Here is a 15,580-nt window from a genome sequence, read left to right as displayed (position 1 = left end):
ACAGCGAGGATGCCTTCCCACCAAGGATGCTGGTGAGTTCGCGCACAGTGGGACCTCCCACACTGCCCGTGGAAATGTGAAATCCAGCAGTGGAGAGCACAGTGCAGCACCCTCAGGCTGAGGGGAGAGCAAGACCATGAGTATGTCCAGACAGCACAAATCCATGGATTCAGAGACTCTAAGGAATCCGCAGAAAAACTCAGAACTGATATCTGAGTCCAACCAAGTCGAAGACACAAAACACCCAAACCCACACAATAGCACGAAAAGAACATAACGGATAAATTCACGAGTGACCATCAATAATCATATTAATCAAACAATTTATCAAACATCTAATAATAAATATCACATTATGAGTGACCCATTTAACAAGATGAAAACATCGAACCCTGGGAGAGAGAGCAGTGCTCTGGACAGTGAGGAGCCGCTGGACGGCGGTCCTCCCCAGGATGTAGTCCAATCCTGAGGAGTCCAGCAGACATTGAAAGGTCGACCCTAAAATTCATAAGGAAATGTGAATGGTCCAGAATAGCCAAAATCATTTTGAAAAAGAAAAGTAAGGTTGAAGATGTCTCCAATTTCAAAGTGCACTGAAGGCTACCATGATCGAGATGGCGTGGGCCTGGCAGAGACAGGCTGTACCTTATAGGGATGGACACACAGATCAGGTCACAGGACCGAGTCCAGGCAGGCACCTTGGCTCTTAGGGTGAACCAACCTCCCGCTAAGGTACCAAGGTTGTTCGATAGGGGGAAAGGACAGTCTCTTCAACAAGACTGAAGACTTTGTGGAAAGGATAGCATTTAGGAAGTGAAAAGAGGGGCCACAGACTGAAAGGCCATTTGCAAAGACGTATCTGATAAAGGGCTTATGCACACACAGCCCAGGTTTTTAAAACGGGTAAAGCGTTTGGACAGACACTTCTCCAAGAAGACCCATGAATGGTCAGTTGGCCAACGAGGAGCTGCCCTGCATTGCTGGTCAGGGAAAGGCAAACCCCAGCTGCAGGGAGGCAGCACGTGGGGACCACGGCTGCGACCAAGCAGAGAATGCCAAGCCAGCAAGGAAGTGGAGGAACCAGAGGATGGGCACCCTGGAGGGGATGCAGAGGGGCCCCGTCTGGACACAGTGGACAGTTTCTTTCAAAGTCAAACCCAAGTCTAGCCCTGGGCCAGCCATTCCACTCCGAGGTGCCCACCAGGAGAAGCAGAGCAAGGTTTCCACAGACTTGTGCAGGGTTCACAGTGCACCATCCATGACGGCCTGAATGCCCACCACAGGGGCCTCCCCAGGAGGAAGGCCCTGAGGAAGCGGCCACATGAGTAGCTGGACACCATCCAGGAGGGAGGACAGAGCATGAGCCACAGGTGGTGAGCTTCCATCCACATCGAGCATCCAGGAAGGGAAATGTGCAGTCAGAGGACAGGCTAGAGCCTGCCAGGGGTGGGTGGGGGAGGGAGATGTTCCGAGGGCGGGTCAGCTGTGGTGGTGGCGTCCAGATCTGAGAGCTGACTAAAGACCCCAGACCTGCTTAGTATGGGTAGTTTCTCGGCATGAACACGAAGGCTCGAGGAAGCTGTGGAACAGACGGGTGGAGACCCGTCGGACACGCCTCAGCCTCCCATCATGGCTGGATCGCAGCGGCGGGAGGGCTCTGGGAGTGTGGGCCCATCCCTCGCAGCAGCGGGGGATGGCGAGCTCCTGAGAAGCAGGCGGACACGGTCCTCCTTGACCACCCAGAGACGGGCTAACTCAGCCGGACGACAGCTCCTCTTCCCTCCTGGTTCTGAGATGCGTGCTGCCCTCAGCAACGGCGCACAGGCACGCACGCCACACGCCACACGCACTTGCGCACACGAGGCTGCCCCCAGTGGGAGGGTGGCGAGGCCCGCTGCTTCCGCTAGGTCTGGGCCACTGACTTGGGCACAGTCACCACTGGAGCCAGGCAGCACTGGAGGCATCTCACCTCTGGTCTTTGGAAAGGCGCAGGCGCCATCCTGGGGTGCTTACCCTTGGCAAGGTCCCCATGCTGCTGCTGCAGCTGGACGTGCAGCGTGAAGGGGGCTCCCTGGGCCACTTCCAGCAGCTCCGGACCCAGAATCACCATCCTCGAGGCTTGTTCTGGGGGAAGGCAGAGCAGCGTTGGTGGCTGGGACGGCCGACCCCCATGGCCAGGAAACGGCATCATGTGACATCAGCCCAAGTGCAGGAGCCCAGCTGGTGCACGGGGCCACAGGGGCCGCGGCTGCCCAGGGGCCACAGGGGCAACAGAGGAGCAGGAAGGGTGGTCCAGGGAGGTGGCCAGCCCCTCTGTAGGCCATGGACCACCCTGTGGTCACATCAGAGTGAAGAGTTATCAGGGGAACCAGACCAAAGCCACTTGGGGAAGCAGCAGAGCATGACCAGGCCACTCCAGATGCCTGTGGCTGGGATGTCCAGTGGCAGAGGGGTCTGTGGTCCGACCTGAGGCCTCTCCATGTCTATAAGCCCTTTTGAAATCAAACTACAACATGCTTTTCCTAACAGGGAAGGGACTTTGGATCCCACCTCATCCCAGACTCTGCCTGACGTGCTTGTGGTCCAGTACCCTACTGTGACTTCCCAGGGCCACCTGAGAGAGAATGAGGCCAGGCCCAGACCTGGCCCCACGGCAGACCCACAGGCCAGTGGGGAGGCCGGGGATACCTACCCACTGGGTGGCCGTTGATCCACAGCCCATGGTAGATGACTCCTGAGTAGTGGGCCAGGCTGCCCAGCCCACTGAAGACATCGCTGTGCCACTGTCCCTGCAGAGAGGACAGGATGGCCTCAGAGGCTGATTCCACAGGGATCAGGGCCTCTGCACAGCTCCAAGCCTCCAGGACCAGAGGCCAGTGCTTTCCTGGGTGGCAAGGTGCCATTTTGCTAGGATGCTGTCCAATCCGCTTGACCCTTCAGCTTTTAACACACCAGGAAGTACAAGTGCATAACAGGCGGAGAGCTCCGATCAGAGACACAGCTCTGTGGCTGCACCACAGGGAGCCTGGAGCCCGGGCCCACTGACCCCCGCTGCCAGGACAAGGTGCACCTTCATCCCCTTAGGCTGCAAGCTCCTGAATGGAAGGCCATTAGAGCACAGTATGATGGGGCTGGGCTTGTGCTCAGTGGTAGAGCGCCTGCCTAGCATGTGTGAGGCCCTGGGTTCGATTCTCAGCACCGCGTATAAATAAATGAATAAAATAAAGGTCCACCACCACCTAAAAACAAACAAACAGTGTGAACACAGGCCCACTGGGCCCGGAGGTCCCTGCGTCCCTCACAATACACTGGTCTCCAGCTCACATGCACAACAGAGTGGAACAGTGAGTTGAAAGAGCAGGAAAAGCGTTTCCATGGAAAATCTGGAGGGCAAATGGTGATTTATTTGACTATGAATTACTTCTGCAAGGGGAAAACTGGCCAAGGCGGCTCCATTGCTTGCCCCTCTGGTGGGCAGCTCACAGTTGTGGTCCCCATGCAGCTGGTACCTCCAGACCTTGCCCCTTTCTGTAAGTCATCCCTGAGGAGGGCTTTGAGGGGCCCCATGGTGGCCCTGTCCCTCCGGCAGTGAGACCCGAGATCTGAGCCCAGCACGGACAGCTCCTAATTCCCATGGTCACCCACTGGCTGCGTTCCTGGAGTGCCGATGCCACACACTTGCCAGGAGTCACTCATTCCCCAGCCCCACGGTCCTCTGAACAGGAGAGCTGCAGCTCACAGGGGCTCCGAGCCCTGGGTGTCCTTTCCCATCCATGCACCATGGACCTGAGACCCCAGAGTCGGGCTGCACGGACACGGTGAGCAGGCCTGGGGCCGGAAGCCAGGAGTGGGCTCTGGGCTCAGGAGCTGCATGGCCAGGCCCTGCTGGAGCCTGCACGTGGGTCCTCAGCCTGGCGTCTTTCTTGGTCCTGTGACTACACTTCCCACAGAGGGGGCCACAGGCCTGCATTGGCCCCTCCTCCAGAGCAGCCTCCCACCCACTCTTGGGACTTCTGTCCTCACTCCTGCCTCTGGTCTCCTTCCTTCCTGTTCCAATTCTCCACAGAGGCCATGATCTGGCACACGGCTGGTGGAAGCCCTCGTGGTCTGCAGGGACACCATGGGACAGGCACACTGGCTCTTCAGACAGCTCCCAGGTTCCCTTTCTCCACCTGCCATGCCCCAGGGGCCTTTGGAGAGGGAGGTGGAGACACGCGCTTGTCCACAGGTGGGCACCACAGCAAGAGGAGCCAGGCAAGGAGACCAGGCAGGACCCTGGCAGAGCTGTGGAGATCACCTGCTGCAGGCAGATGGCCGAGCAGGGTGGTGAGGTGGGTCCTGTGCAAGCCAGCAGCCCCCAGCCACCACGTTCCCGGGGGCCACTCGAGCATGGCCAATGGTGCCCACCACCCACAGTGCTTGCTGCCACTGCTGAGGGGGGGCTGCGAGGGGCACCCTTGGAATCTTGGGACCCTGCCATGGTTCCAGGGCCTCGGCAGGGCACGCAGCAGACCGGTCAGTTAACCCAGGGTGCAGTGCCGTCTGCACAGACGTGAACCCCACGCTCAGACACCCTCCTGCTTGCTAGTTCATGCATGCCCAAAGCAGGAACTGTACAAGCCCATGTGTCTTAACCTGCATGTTGGAGGGGTTCCTCACTACAGCATGGACACGGGGTCCTGTGGCCACCTTGAAGCAGCCCAAAATGCAATGAAGCCAGGCTGGCCTGGACTTGAGAGTCAAGTGCCCTAGAGCAGCCACCTCCTTCCTGTCGTGCCTCTGGCTCCTTGGGTGTCCAGGGTGGGCTCCATCACATGGCAGCCTCAGCCCCAGGCTGGGCCAGGGGTGGAACACAACGCTGCTGACCCATGGAGTGGGTCCCACCAGTTCTCCTGCCTCCCAGCAGTGCTGCTGCCTGGCACCCAGGTGAGGACAGGTATGCAGTGGGGGGGACAGGAGGGTGGTGACAACAATAGGGACAGCCAGGGAAGACCCACACCCAACATAAAGCAAGCCTGGGGAGCAGAAAGAGCCAACGCCAAGGAGTGGTGTGTGCGTGAGAGTGAGCACAGGGTTCCTGCAGCTACCCAGGCGACCTCAGGAGGGAGGAGGTGCCAGCCCTAGCAATGTCCTGCCCTGCCCAGCGGCAGCCATATCGCAACCGTGCTGTGGCTCCTGGGGCCAGGTGAGCACAGCCCACAGATGGGACGTGTTCAGCGGCTTCCTTGCGACACCTACAAGCAGTGCCTCTGGCTGGGATGGGCACTGTCCAGCCACGGACAGATCAGTTGGAATGAACCATGAGAACAAGCGTCCAGCTCCACCTAGGAAGCACTCTTTCCACAGCACGGGGAGGGAGCCCAGGTGCGCTGCCACCCTTTTTGTTTTTGACAGGGCCTTGCTAAGTTGCTGAGTCTGGCCTTGAGTTTGCCATTCTCCTGCCTCAACCTCCCGTGTCGCTGGAGTGACAGGCGAGGCCACTGCACCTGGCGTCAGGGAGCTCTTTCTAGTTAGCTGACGCTTGTTTTCTCCCACATTTTAATCAGCAGTGACTCTGCAGCTGCCATGCCTCAGAAGTCCATCTCTCAGAGCTCTTGCCCGCCTTGGCCCTCCCTGGGTGCCAGGGACTTGGCTGATCACAGCTGGAAGGGCCTGGCAGGGGTGGAGAGGGTGAATAGGGCGAGCACGTTCTGAAAGAAGGAACTGTCCCCAATCACAGCCCAGCCTCGGACCTGGCCAGGTGAGGCCTTTAGCTGAGATCAGGGCCTCCCAGTCCCCCACGGGTACATCGTATGTGAGGAGTGCCTGGGATCTTCTTCCTGGGCCCTGGGCATGGTGGTGGGATGTGTACTGCTCCTCAGCCATGGAGGACATGGTGGCCCCCTCCCTTCCCAATGAATGGTGGGATCCGTGGGGTGCTGCTCCACCTTCTGGTCCTGGCTGCATATTCCTGGGACTTCCTGTCAGCAGATCTGGTGTCCTGATATCAATGACTCCCACATGTGGTGGGGACGTTGAGCCTAGCAAAAGCACTGCCCTAAGAGTTCCTGTGGTGACTGTGGCAGGTGGAGTGGGTCAGTGTGGAAAGGACACTGCTGGGCACAGATGCTCCAACACCCGCAGTTCTGCCCAGGATCTGTGTGGATGCATCCTGGAGTCACCAGCCCTGCCTTCATGGACCTGGCCCTCCTGACCCCAGGGCAGTGGCACAGGATGCAGGAGGGGGCTTTAGGCGCTGTCTCCATTTGCCCTTGGGTTTCTCTGGAGCAGTATTCCCACAGATGCCAGGTGAGGAGGGAGGCTGGAGACTGCTGGAGGTAAGGTGCCCATAAATACCGGACAGCAGGCCTCCCTCGGAGGCCAGCCAGTGTTCCTGGAGCCCCCTCCCCTGGCTGTAGGAAGCCCTCCACTGCAGACATGCCACGCTCCTTCAAACACACAGGAGCCCCCTCCACCAAGCTGCTCTCCCCAGTGCACTGCTCTGGGGTCCTCCAGGGCCTTCCCATGTCACCTGCCCCAGTGTGAAGAATGTCCCTGGGGGTCTCCAGCAGGCTCTGAGCTCGCCTGCAGTAACTGCTGACTTCTGCATGAGCTCCTCTGGCCCTGGGTCTGAATCCTTTTGTACTAGCCAGGAAATCATGGGCTGATAGGAGATGCTGGGGCCCAACTCTGGGCGGATGGAAGGCCTAGGCAGAGCAGAAGGGTGAGGGGAGGACTTGCTACTTCCCAGTCTTCTCAGAAAACAAAGCTGCACCCAAAATAAGTGGGAAGTGTTGCTGGTGGGCTTCCCAGGGGCAGCCGAGCACCGGCCCACAAGGCCAGACGCAGCTGTGCGAGGGTTCTGTCCAGAATCTCAGCACAAGCCCAGGTAGAAGAGAGGGCTTCAGTGTGTGGTGCAGGAGCTGCAGCCAAGAGCCAGCAGGCGGCACAGGCCACATTACCCGCATGTTGCCTGTGATTATTCTCCAAGGAAAGGGCTCTTGTCCACGCTGGTCCAGAGGGGGTGCTTTCCCTCAGTCATACCAGGGCCGCTTGAACAAGGTGGCTGGAGGGACATGGAACTCAGGGCCCATGTGTCCAGACTTGGGTCCCCTGGTTACTGTGTCCCTGGCTGCAGCTGCCATCACTTCTTGATGCGATGCAGCGCCTGGGCCACAGGCCAACATAGCACAGGCAGAGGCTGGGGGCTGTCTCCTCCCCTCCCCTGGACACTGCTCTGGGCTCCTGCCCCAACTGGTCAGCCACAGGGTCAGAGGCCAGCCAGGGGTGTGTGCACAGCGCTTGATGAAGGGTTTGCAGATGGGCGACTGGGTCCTGACTACCAGGACACGCAGGCCACCAGGGGGTGAAGCCTTCCTGAAACATGCTGTGGAATTCCAGGTTCTGGGTCCCAGGACGGGAGGTCACGACCACAGGCAAGCCTGAGCTTCCTGGCTTTCTTGGTGGGCCCTGACAGGAGCCATTCCCACGTCAGCGGTAACGGAGGCCTGAGGCGGCGTGGTGCTGGTGAGTGGGGCTGGGCTGCCCTCTGGTGGAGATGCCCTGGCTGCGGGTGGCACTGCACTGCCACGGCCAGTCCCCAGTCTCGGGTTTCAGGAGGGAAGGCAGGGTGGCAGTGCGGGGCAGAGCTGAGTTCATTGGTGACCCGAGGGGGACAGACCTGCCTCTGGAGCCAGGGCTCTGCTGGAGGAGCATGAAACCTTGGTTCTTCCCCCAACTCTGGCGCGCGGAGGGGTCTGTCCTGGCCACCAGCAGGCACAGCTTCCCTTTGTCCTTGGTTGGTGAGTCAGGCCCTGAGGGGACCCAGCAGGGCCGTCTCCCCTGAAGCTCAGGGCCCCTCTGTCACTTCCTGGTTTGGGAGACATAACTGGGCCTCTGTTTCTCCATCTACAAAACAGGGTGATGGCCTGTCACAGAGGAGGCTGAGGCTGGCATGAACTGACAGCAGGGAGGGGCTGAGCAGGGGACTGTCAACAGCAGCAACATCTTCCTCCCAGCTCTGCACGGGTGGCCCAGCTGTGGGCAGGGGACAGTGCGGGAAGGAGGAGGGTCTTCGTGGCTGTGTGCTCTCCCATCACGCCTGAGTCAAGCCGCCTGCGACAGGCTGGGAAGACAGGTCCTGTGCGGTGGACACGTGGCCCAGTTGGGGAGATGTGGCTTCTTTACAGACTTGCCATGACTGTCTTGGGGTCCGGCGGCTGTGGGCAGCCAGTGGGCACTGCTGCTCGGGCTCCTGCAGCTGGCCCTCTCCTTCAGAACCGCCCTCCTCCCAGCTCTGACTCTGACAGGAGTCCAACCACCAGGTCACTGCCGTGAAACAGGCCTCCCTCAGGGGCCTGGCAGCTCTCTCAGCCGGGGCTGGAGCTGTCCAAGGCTTGAACTTGCCTCCTTCCTGCTGAGGCTGCGGGACACTCAGGGAACCCCTGGGCCTCGCGGTCACCATCCCTGCCGGCAGCCCAGTTCTACAGGGCTGGCCCCAGGCCCTTGGTCCGGCTGGCGCTCCCCAACCCACATGGGGACAGCTCCGGCTGTGAGCAGCCCCAGCACCGCCCCTCCTGGCTCCTGACCCCCACTGGAGGGAGCTTGCCCTGCGGTCAGGCCCCGGGGCAGCAGGCCAATGTCACCTGTCCTGGAGGCACCTCGGGGCACTCCTGCATTGCCATTTCCATATTTGCTCCTTTGCCCCTTTTCCTGGCCAGCGATCCTGTGTCACATTTCCACTGGTGACATTAACGGTAGCTTCTGTCTGCAGCAGGTGTGCTCTCCTCCCAACACTCAGGCCAGGAACCATGAGCCGTCCTGCCTTGATGCCCACCTGTCAGGGAGCCCTCACCTATGCTCCTGCAGCAGGCACCTCCTCCTGACGGGGTGCGGGGCCCTCTCGCCTGCCATTCTCCACACGAGAGCCAGGGGGCCTTTCCAAGCTTCTTCCCAGGGTGCTGTGATCCAGGAGGGAAGCGCCACTCACTCCCCCGTGCCTCTGGGCCACGTGGCCCTCTTGGGTCTTGACCTCGTCCTCTGCCGTGCGGGCCTGCTCTGCCCCTGAGCCTTTGCCCTCACTGTGCCACAGCCTCACAGGCGCTTCCCTTCCATCTCTAGGTGGCTGCTTGTCCACACCCTCCCAGTCTCAGCTCAAGTGCTGGTTCCTCTGGGAGGCTGCCCATGGCAGGTGCTTGTGCTTGGCTCGGCAGAGGACTCACGTGCCACTGGCACCAACACCACTACGAGTCGGCCCTGCTTGCTTTGCTCCCAGTTGAGCTCCGGTCCACACTCAGTGCAAAAGCCAATGACAAAGGTCTGGAAAGGTCTTCCTACCTGCCTCGGTCTCTACCTCTCTCCCAAGAGCCTGAAGTCCCTCAGAGGGAGGGGACCTATTGCAGGGACCAAGTGAGCCTTGCTCCTGCTGAGAGGGGATGGGGCTCCTGCCTTGCTTTTCAGGGGGCCTCCTGGACCCAGGTGTGTCTCACCAGCATGCTTTCCGTACTCAGAGCAACTCTCTTCTCCATGAGGGCACAGTGTCAGGGTCCTGAGCGGCTCCAGGAATCGGACAAGCTGGTGCAAAGGCTTCCAGGGCCAGGTATCGCTAAACGCCTAAACTCAACTGGACCAAACCACTCTCAGGAAGCTTCCGTTTCCTCATCAGTAAAATGAAGACGTCACAGTACCTACCCCGGAGGGTCTGCAGGAGACCAGAGCACACTACTGTGGTGGGCCTCTGAGAAGCAGTGGGCAGGGGAGCAGCTCTGTGGACAGGCTGAGGCTGCTGGGTGGCAAGGGAGGTTTGGGCCACACAGGGCCTCAGCTCCTCGGGGGTCTGCCTCGGCAGCAGGAGGAGAGGGCGCCCAAGTCAGGGCCTCATCAGAGGAGGAGGCACCAGCGTGGGCTGCGGAATGAGCCGCCGGTGTGGACGGGCCTTTCGTGGGTGCTCAGGATTCAGCTGGAGAGAGGCGGGGCCCGTGTGTGGGAGCCTTGTGCTAACAGACTGGCTTTCTCAGAAGCCTGACTTGGCACAAGGTCTGTCTAGCTGAGGAGGCCAGGGGTAGAGGGAGACCTGCCCCAGGGAGCCAGGCTGGTGTGTTGAGGGGCTGTGCCCCTGTGCGTCACTGGAGGGTGGCACCAGTGGAGCGACCTGCTACCTGGAAAAGCCAGACCTACCCCAGGGCCTCACACCTCCCCTTGGGGGCACGGCGGGTACCTCGTAGGTGGAGCCGTCAGCACAGCGCAGCACCCCGTGTCCCTGACGCCGGTCCTGGACCCAGTCTCCTTCATACTTGTCGCCGTTCCTGAGGGGCACAGTGCAGGGCCCTCAGCCCAGAGGCAGGTGGTGGCTGTGACTCAGACCCACTCCTCCCACTGCGCTCAGCACGCACCACCGGGACTGAGGCAAAAATAGGCCCTGAACAGATGGCCTGCAGGCTCTTGCCTCACCAGGGCCGGCTCAGGAGGCCAGAGTCAGGCAGGACAAGTCTGCCTGCCCCTGCAGGACCCGCTTCCAGAGCATGCCAGGTTCCACACCGTGCGCACTCAGCTCCTGCTACGTGAACCAGGAAATGATGAAAGAAAGAGGAGAGGTGGCCGTGCTGGGCGCAGCGTGGGTGTCAAGCGAGAGCCGTCTGGCAATGGCTCACAGGCCCCAGGCCTTGCGCCCTGTGTCTGGAGGGTGGTTGTGCCAGCCGGTAGGCGGCCAAGGGGCTGCCTCCCCAGCCCCACCAACCACCAGGTACTTTAATGAGGGGGGTGTGATGTTTTTTCTACTAAACACACAACCAGTTTCAAGGAAGAGAGGGCAGGGAGCAAGGCTCACTGCTTGCCTGCATGTGCAAGGCCCTAGATGCACTCCCAGCACACAAGAGATAGAGAACAAAAGACAGGATTTACTGAGTAACCTCAGGACCCAGTGTTTAAGGACTGGACACCCGTGGCTTGGGGCTCTGCAGAACCCATCCCACTCAGGGGTGGCCCCTGCCCTGGCTACCCATGGCCCACGCCAAGACCCGTACTCACTTAAAAAGCATCTGTCCTCGGCCATGCCTTTTGTTGTCATGGAAGGACCCCCGATACTCCTGTCCATCCCTGTCCACCAGAAACCCCTGTCCTAGGGAGGGAACAAAAGACACCAACTGCACTGCATGCCTCCTGCCAGGGATGGTCCCACTCCTGGCTCTTGAGAGTGACTGCCTTCCAGAAGGGACTTTGCCTGCAGCCCTGCGGGTGCCCCACCCTAGTAGAGAGGCCAGCTGGAAGGTTTGAGTTGAGGGGAAGGCTGGGGTTCAGTGAGCCTGCACCCAGGAGCCAGGCTGTCCTTCCAGGTCAGGCTACCCAGAGGCCATGGGCACTGCCTGGGCAGGAATAGCACATGTTGAGTTGGGGCAGTGACATCTGCTCCACTGGGCTGGCACATGGGGCCATGAAGGTTGCTCAGTCCAGCTCTCAGAGGCTCTGAGTAGGGATCTGTTGAAGGTCCCCAGACCTAGCGTCTGAGTCTGAGATGGAACCAGCTGAATAGCGCTTGGTGCACCTGAAGTCTGTGCGTGTTGGCTTGGCTTAGGTTTTAGATGACTCCACCAGAGTCACTCACTCTGTGGACAGAGAAAAAGTGAAGGAGAACGTGACCTCATTAAACTGTTGGAACTTCACATCTGGACAGCTCAGAAATATGAGGGTATTTCCACTTCTAACACAGCGAGCCCTGGAGAAGAAGGAAGCCACCTCTACAATGAAGGTGGCACTGCCTGCTCAAGTCCTTTAGAGGTGTGGCTAGTCCTTTTGAACCTGCCTCCTGACTTGCTCTGATCAACAGAATGAGGGCCTGCAGCCTCCCCTGGCTGTCCTGAGACATGGAACCTGGTAAAGCACCAAGCCTGCTGAGCTGTGGCTGCAGGCCTGGGGGCAACCCCATGTGAGACCTGCCCAGTGGGTCCTGGGCCAACCTGCTGACCACGGGAGCCCGAGCAAATAATCTCAGTGGTGGGTGTTTGCTAGGTGGCAGGGGACAGCTGAGATATGACAAGTGTCACAGGACTCAGCAGGCAGGGACTCTCGAGTGCATGGCCCAGCATGCTGACCTGTATTGGACGTAGTCTAGGAGCACAGATGAAAGCATGACCCTTGACCCCATGGACCCCACCTCCTTTTTCAAGCTCTAAAGTCAGACAAGCTGGGTTAGTGGGCATGCTTAAGTGGGCACCAGGCTGCTGCTCCCCCACAGCACCCCTGTGCACACCAGACCTGCCCTCAGGCCGCGAAAGAGCTCCCCTTCGTAGTAGCCCCCAGCTTTATATTTCATGACGCCATGTCCTTGAGGCTCTCCTAAAACAAAGTGTCCGGAATAGGTGTTTCCTGGGTAGAGACAACAAGGAAGAGGTCAGTGCCATGTCCTGCATCTCTTCTCCCCTGACCAGTGAGGTGGCAGGGGCTATTTCAGAGTGGACATCCCTGTCTCTATCTCACTCCTTACTGTGGTTCATGAGGGAGAAACAGGATGAGATGGGCCTGGTCCTCCCTGCCTGCTGGGCCTGCACTGTCCTAGGTGACCCTTGCTCTGGGCACCTGTGGGTCATGGTGTGGGATGAGCCTTTTTCCCAGGCTCTTTAAAAACAACTGAAAGCAGAGCCCTAAAGAAAAGTTCCCCTAAAGAAAAGTGGCTCCCACCACTTGCTGCCCGTGGGGGTCTGAGGTTCCTGGAGTTGCCCTGGCAAGGGGCATGGACTCCAAGAGCAGCTTTCCCATCTGGGGCACAATTTGGCTGAAACTGAAAGAAAAAGGAAACTGCAACAGTAGGATGATCTTTCTTTCTGACAGTCTCCCTATGTTGCCCAGGCTGGCCTCCAGCTCCTGGGCACAAGTCAAGTGAGCCTCCTGCCTCAGTCTTCTGCAGAGAGTGGGCAACAGGCCAGTGCCACCAGCACTGGCTCAGTGATGACAAATCTTTCCAGTTCACGTCTGGCAAGGTGGGCACAGAGCCCTGACTGAGGCGCTCCTCCCTGAGCCAGGTCCCGCCCAGGTGCAAAGGCTATCTATGCCACCTGGCCCGGCTGGTATGCTGTGGTCACACTGCTACTCCAAGTTAGGTAACCTGGGCCCCTCATTTCCTTACACCTATGTCCAGAAGCAGGGGACCAACCTCCGCCTAAGAGTGCACAGTAAAGGAGGTGACGCCGTGGCCACTGCACCAACCTGACCAGGCCCAGTACCGGCAGCCGAACCCTGTGATCTCTCCATCTGAAAACTCGCCCTCATAGTAACTTCCATCTTTAAACAGCAGCTTCCCGTGACCTGTGAGGGACCATGGAGAGTCACAGACCTGGCATTCACTGCTACCGAGCCCTCACCTTGCCAGGCGCCTCTGAGAGCAAGGAAGGTGACACCTGACACTCAGTTCTCCCTGGCTCGGTCACATGTTCCCTGCGTGTTCTTTGCCTGTTACCCACATACTCCACATTTATCTCAAGGGCCTCAGTCAGGAGGCTAAGGCAGGAGCACTGCAAGTTGAGGCCACCCTGGGCGACTGAGAGAGACCTTGCCTCAAGATAAAAATTAAAGAGTGCTGGGGTAGAGCTTAGTGGCAGAGTGCCTGCCTGGCATGCATTTGGGTTCATCACCAGCATTGCAAAAAACATAGTCCTCAAGATAGCCAGTGTCTTGAGTGCTCTGCTTTGTTCCTGAGCACTCTGCATTGGCTAGAATGACCACAGAGGTGAAAGAAGTGCATGTGCTCCTCACTCCCTAGACTCAGAGGGACACGGGGCTAGAAGTGGGTGGGGGCAACCCTCTGGGTGTCCTGGACAAGAGCTTCCACACCCTGGGTGTGGCAAAGCACTAAGTAAAAGCTGAATGGCAGGAATAGAACAGTAGCAGCCAACAGATGTGGCCAGCCCAGCCCTCCAGTGGAACACAGGGAGGACAGTGGGCAGGTGGGATCCAGTGACAAACAGCAGATGCTGGTGAGTCTAGACCCCAAATGCTCACAGCAATTGCCTGGTGCATGTGGCATTTCAGGGGGTTTTACTTGATGCTTTCTTTCCTCTATTCTAAAAAGTAGGTCACTTCTTTGTAATCAGGAAAAAAACCTTAAAGCGAATTTTCATTCTGGAAAAGATCAGCAAGCTAAGACTCGAGGGAGGGCTTCCAAGCTGCGGCTTCCTTTGCTGAAAGTGCCCCAAGGCCTATGGGAATGTGGCCTGCCAGGGTGGGGGTGGGAGTGTCTCCCTGGGTGCCTGTTGCCCCTCCCAGACTTGCCAGCAGCTGCCAGCTGAAGGGGGCAGTACCGGGGTGCGGTGAGCCAGAGCAATGTGAAAGGGCCTTACTCTGCAGACTAGGAGCCAGAGGGGGCTGGAACAAGCCTGTGGGAGTGTCCTGGGTCATGCTTGTGCAGGGCCACAGTCCACTCCAAGCGCCCCAGGAAATTGGCTGCATCTGCAGGTTTCATACCGTGTTTCTTCCCTTCTTTCCATTCTCCTTCATAGCGGAAGAAAGAATTTGGGTATACGTAGACACCATAACCTGAACATCGAGAAGAAAAGGAACACAGTGACTGCCTGGCATCGAAGACTTTGCTAATATTAACAGACACCTGAAGGTGGGGCAGCTCTGGGCTCTGGAGGAGGTGTCCGTGCACTTCACCTGGGCTAACTGCTGGAAGGCTGTGTGGGGTTCAGTTTTCCTACTCACTATGGACCCAGTCATGTGATGTGGAGGAGCACCGACTTAGTGAAAAGACGAAAGAACATGGAAAGGAGGGCCAGGGTCAAACACATAGGCTCTAGGGAGTAGACATGTCCCAGAGGTGTTGGTGGGGCAGGGTTGGGAAGACTGACCTAATGGTTAGCCTGTTGAAGGCAGGGAGGTCGGGAAGCAGCAGTGAGAGCACAGAGGCCCTGCTAGGACTCTCAGTGGCCTCCTGTATCCCCGGACAACATCCGGACTTACACCCAAGGACGCCTGGCCAGCTTCTCTCTTTCCACTCATCTCTGGGCACCATCCCCACTCCCAACCTCGGGGTGGAGCGCACGCCCGCCCAGGCTCCCCTGCCTACAAGGCGCAGCCGGGGACAGGCGACGGGGTGTGCGAGAGCGCAGGCAGGGAGGGGCGAACCCCAGCTCCCGGCTGTGCACTGAACTCGGGCCAGGTTCCACCTGACGACCCGCGCGGACTGACCGCTCTGCTTCTCCCGGCTTGAGGTCAGTTCCTATCGGAGTCTGAATCGCGAGGCCCACGGTCCCAGGGCACCGGCCTGGGGTGGGAGGCGGGAGCCTTGCGCGCCCGCCGGCCCGGCCTCGGCTCCTCGGCGCCCACCGGTGCAGCCCGCGGCTTCGCCACCCTGCGTCTGGGCGGCCGGAGCTCCGGGGCTCCTGGGCCTCGTCCTCGCAGAGGGAGCATGCTCCCGACGCGGCGCAGTCCGTACCGTTCCGCGGCGGCCGCCTGGGCTGATCCAGCCGCTGCGGGAGCGAAGCCGGGCTGCCCTCGCCGGTCGCCGCCATCTTGCCGCCAGCGCTTCACTAGCAACCAGCCACGCGGTCTGCCATTGGCCTCGGGTCGCCAGGGGCGTGGCCGCGGCCAGGCTGGGCGACGACAATCCCCG

The 15,580-nt window shown here is 59.4% G+C and overlaps 1 protein-coding gene across 8 annotated transcripts in view; it reads right to left on the bottom strand.

The window, feature by feature from the left end:
- Nucleotides 1-15,530, bottom strand: part of Morn1 (MORN repeat containing 1) — a 46,965-nt gene extending 31,435 nt beyond the window's left edge. Inside the window, exons 1-9 of one of the 8 annotated variants that reach the window (XM_047522453.1) lie at nucleotides 15,404-15,530; nucleotides 14,431-14,502; nucleotides 14,307-14,342; nucleotides 13,177-13,275; nucleotides 12,229-12,339; nucleotides 11,005-11,095; nucleotides 10,196-10,283; nucleotides 2,693-2,789; nucleotides 2,014-2,124 (exon numbers count right to left, since the gene is read on the bottom strand). In XM_047522453.1, coding sequence (XP_047378409.1) covers nucleotides 2,014-2,124; nucleotides 2,693-2,789; nucleotides 10,196-10,283; nucleotides 11,005-11,095; nucleotides 12,229-12,339; nucleotides 13,177-13,275; nucleotides 14,307-14,342; nucleotides 14,431-14,502; nucleotides 15,404-15,479 — 781 coding nt within the window. In that variant the 5' untranslated portion in view covers nucleotides 15,480-15,530. Of the gene's footprint in view, nucleotides 1-2,013; nucleotides 2,125-2,692; nucleotides 2,790-10,195; nucleotides 10,284-11,004; nucleotides 11,096-12,228; nucleotides 12,340-13,176; nucleotides 13,276-14,306; nucleotides 14,343-14,430; nucleotides 14,503-15,156; nucleotides 15,188-15,403 lie in introns of those variants that run through there. The other 7 variants (XM_047522464.1, XM_047522510.1, XM_047522480.1 and 4 more) reach the window with 7 other exon arrangements.
- Between the last annotated feature and the right edge of the window lie 50 nt (nucleotides 15,531-15,580).

The sequence above is a fragment of the Sciurus carolinensis genome, chromosome 1 (assembly GCF_902686445.1).
Source record: "Sciurus carolinensis chromosome 1, mSciCar1.2, whole genome shotgun sequence".
Lineage (NCBI taxonomy): Eukaryota > Metazoa > Chordata > Mammalia > Rodentia > Sciuridae > Sciurus > Sciurus carolinensis.
Note: the sequence above shows the minus strand (reverse complement) of the source record. Positions and strands in the feature narration are given on the sequence as shown.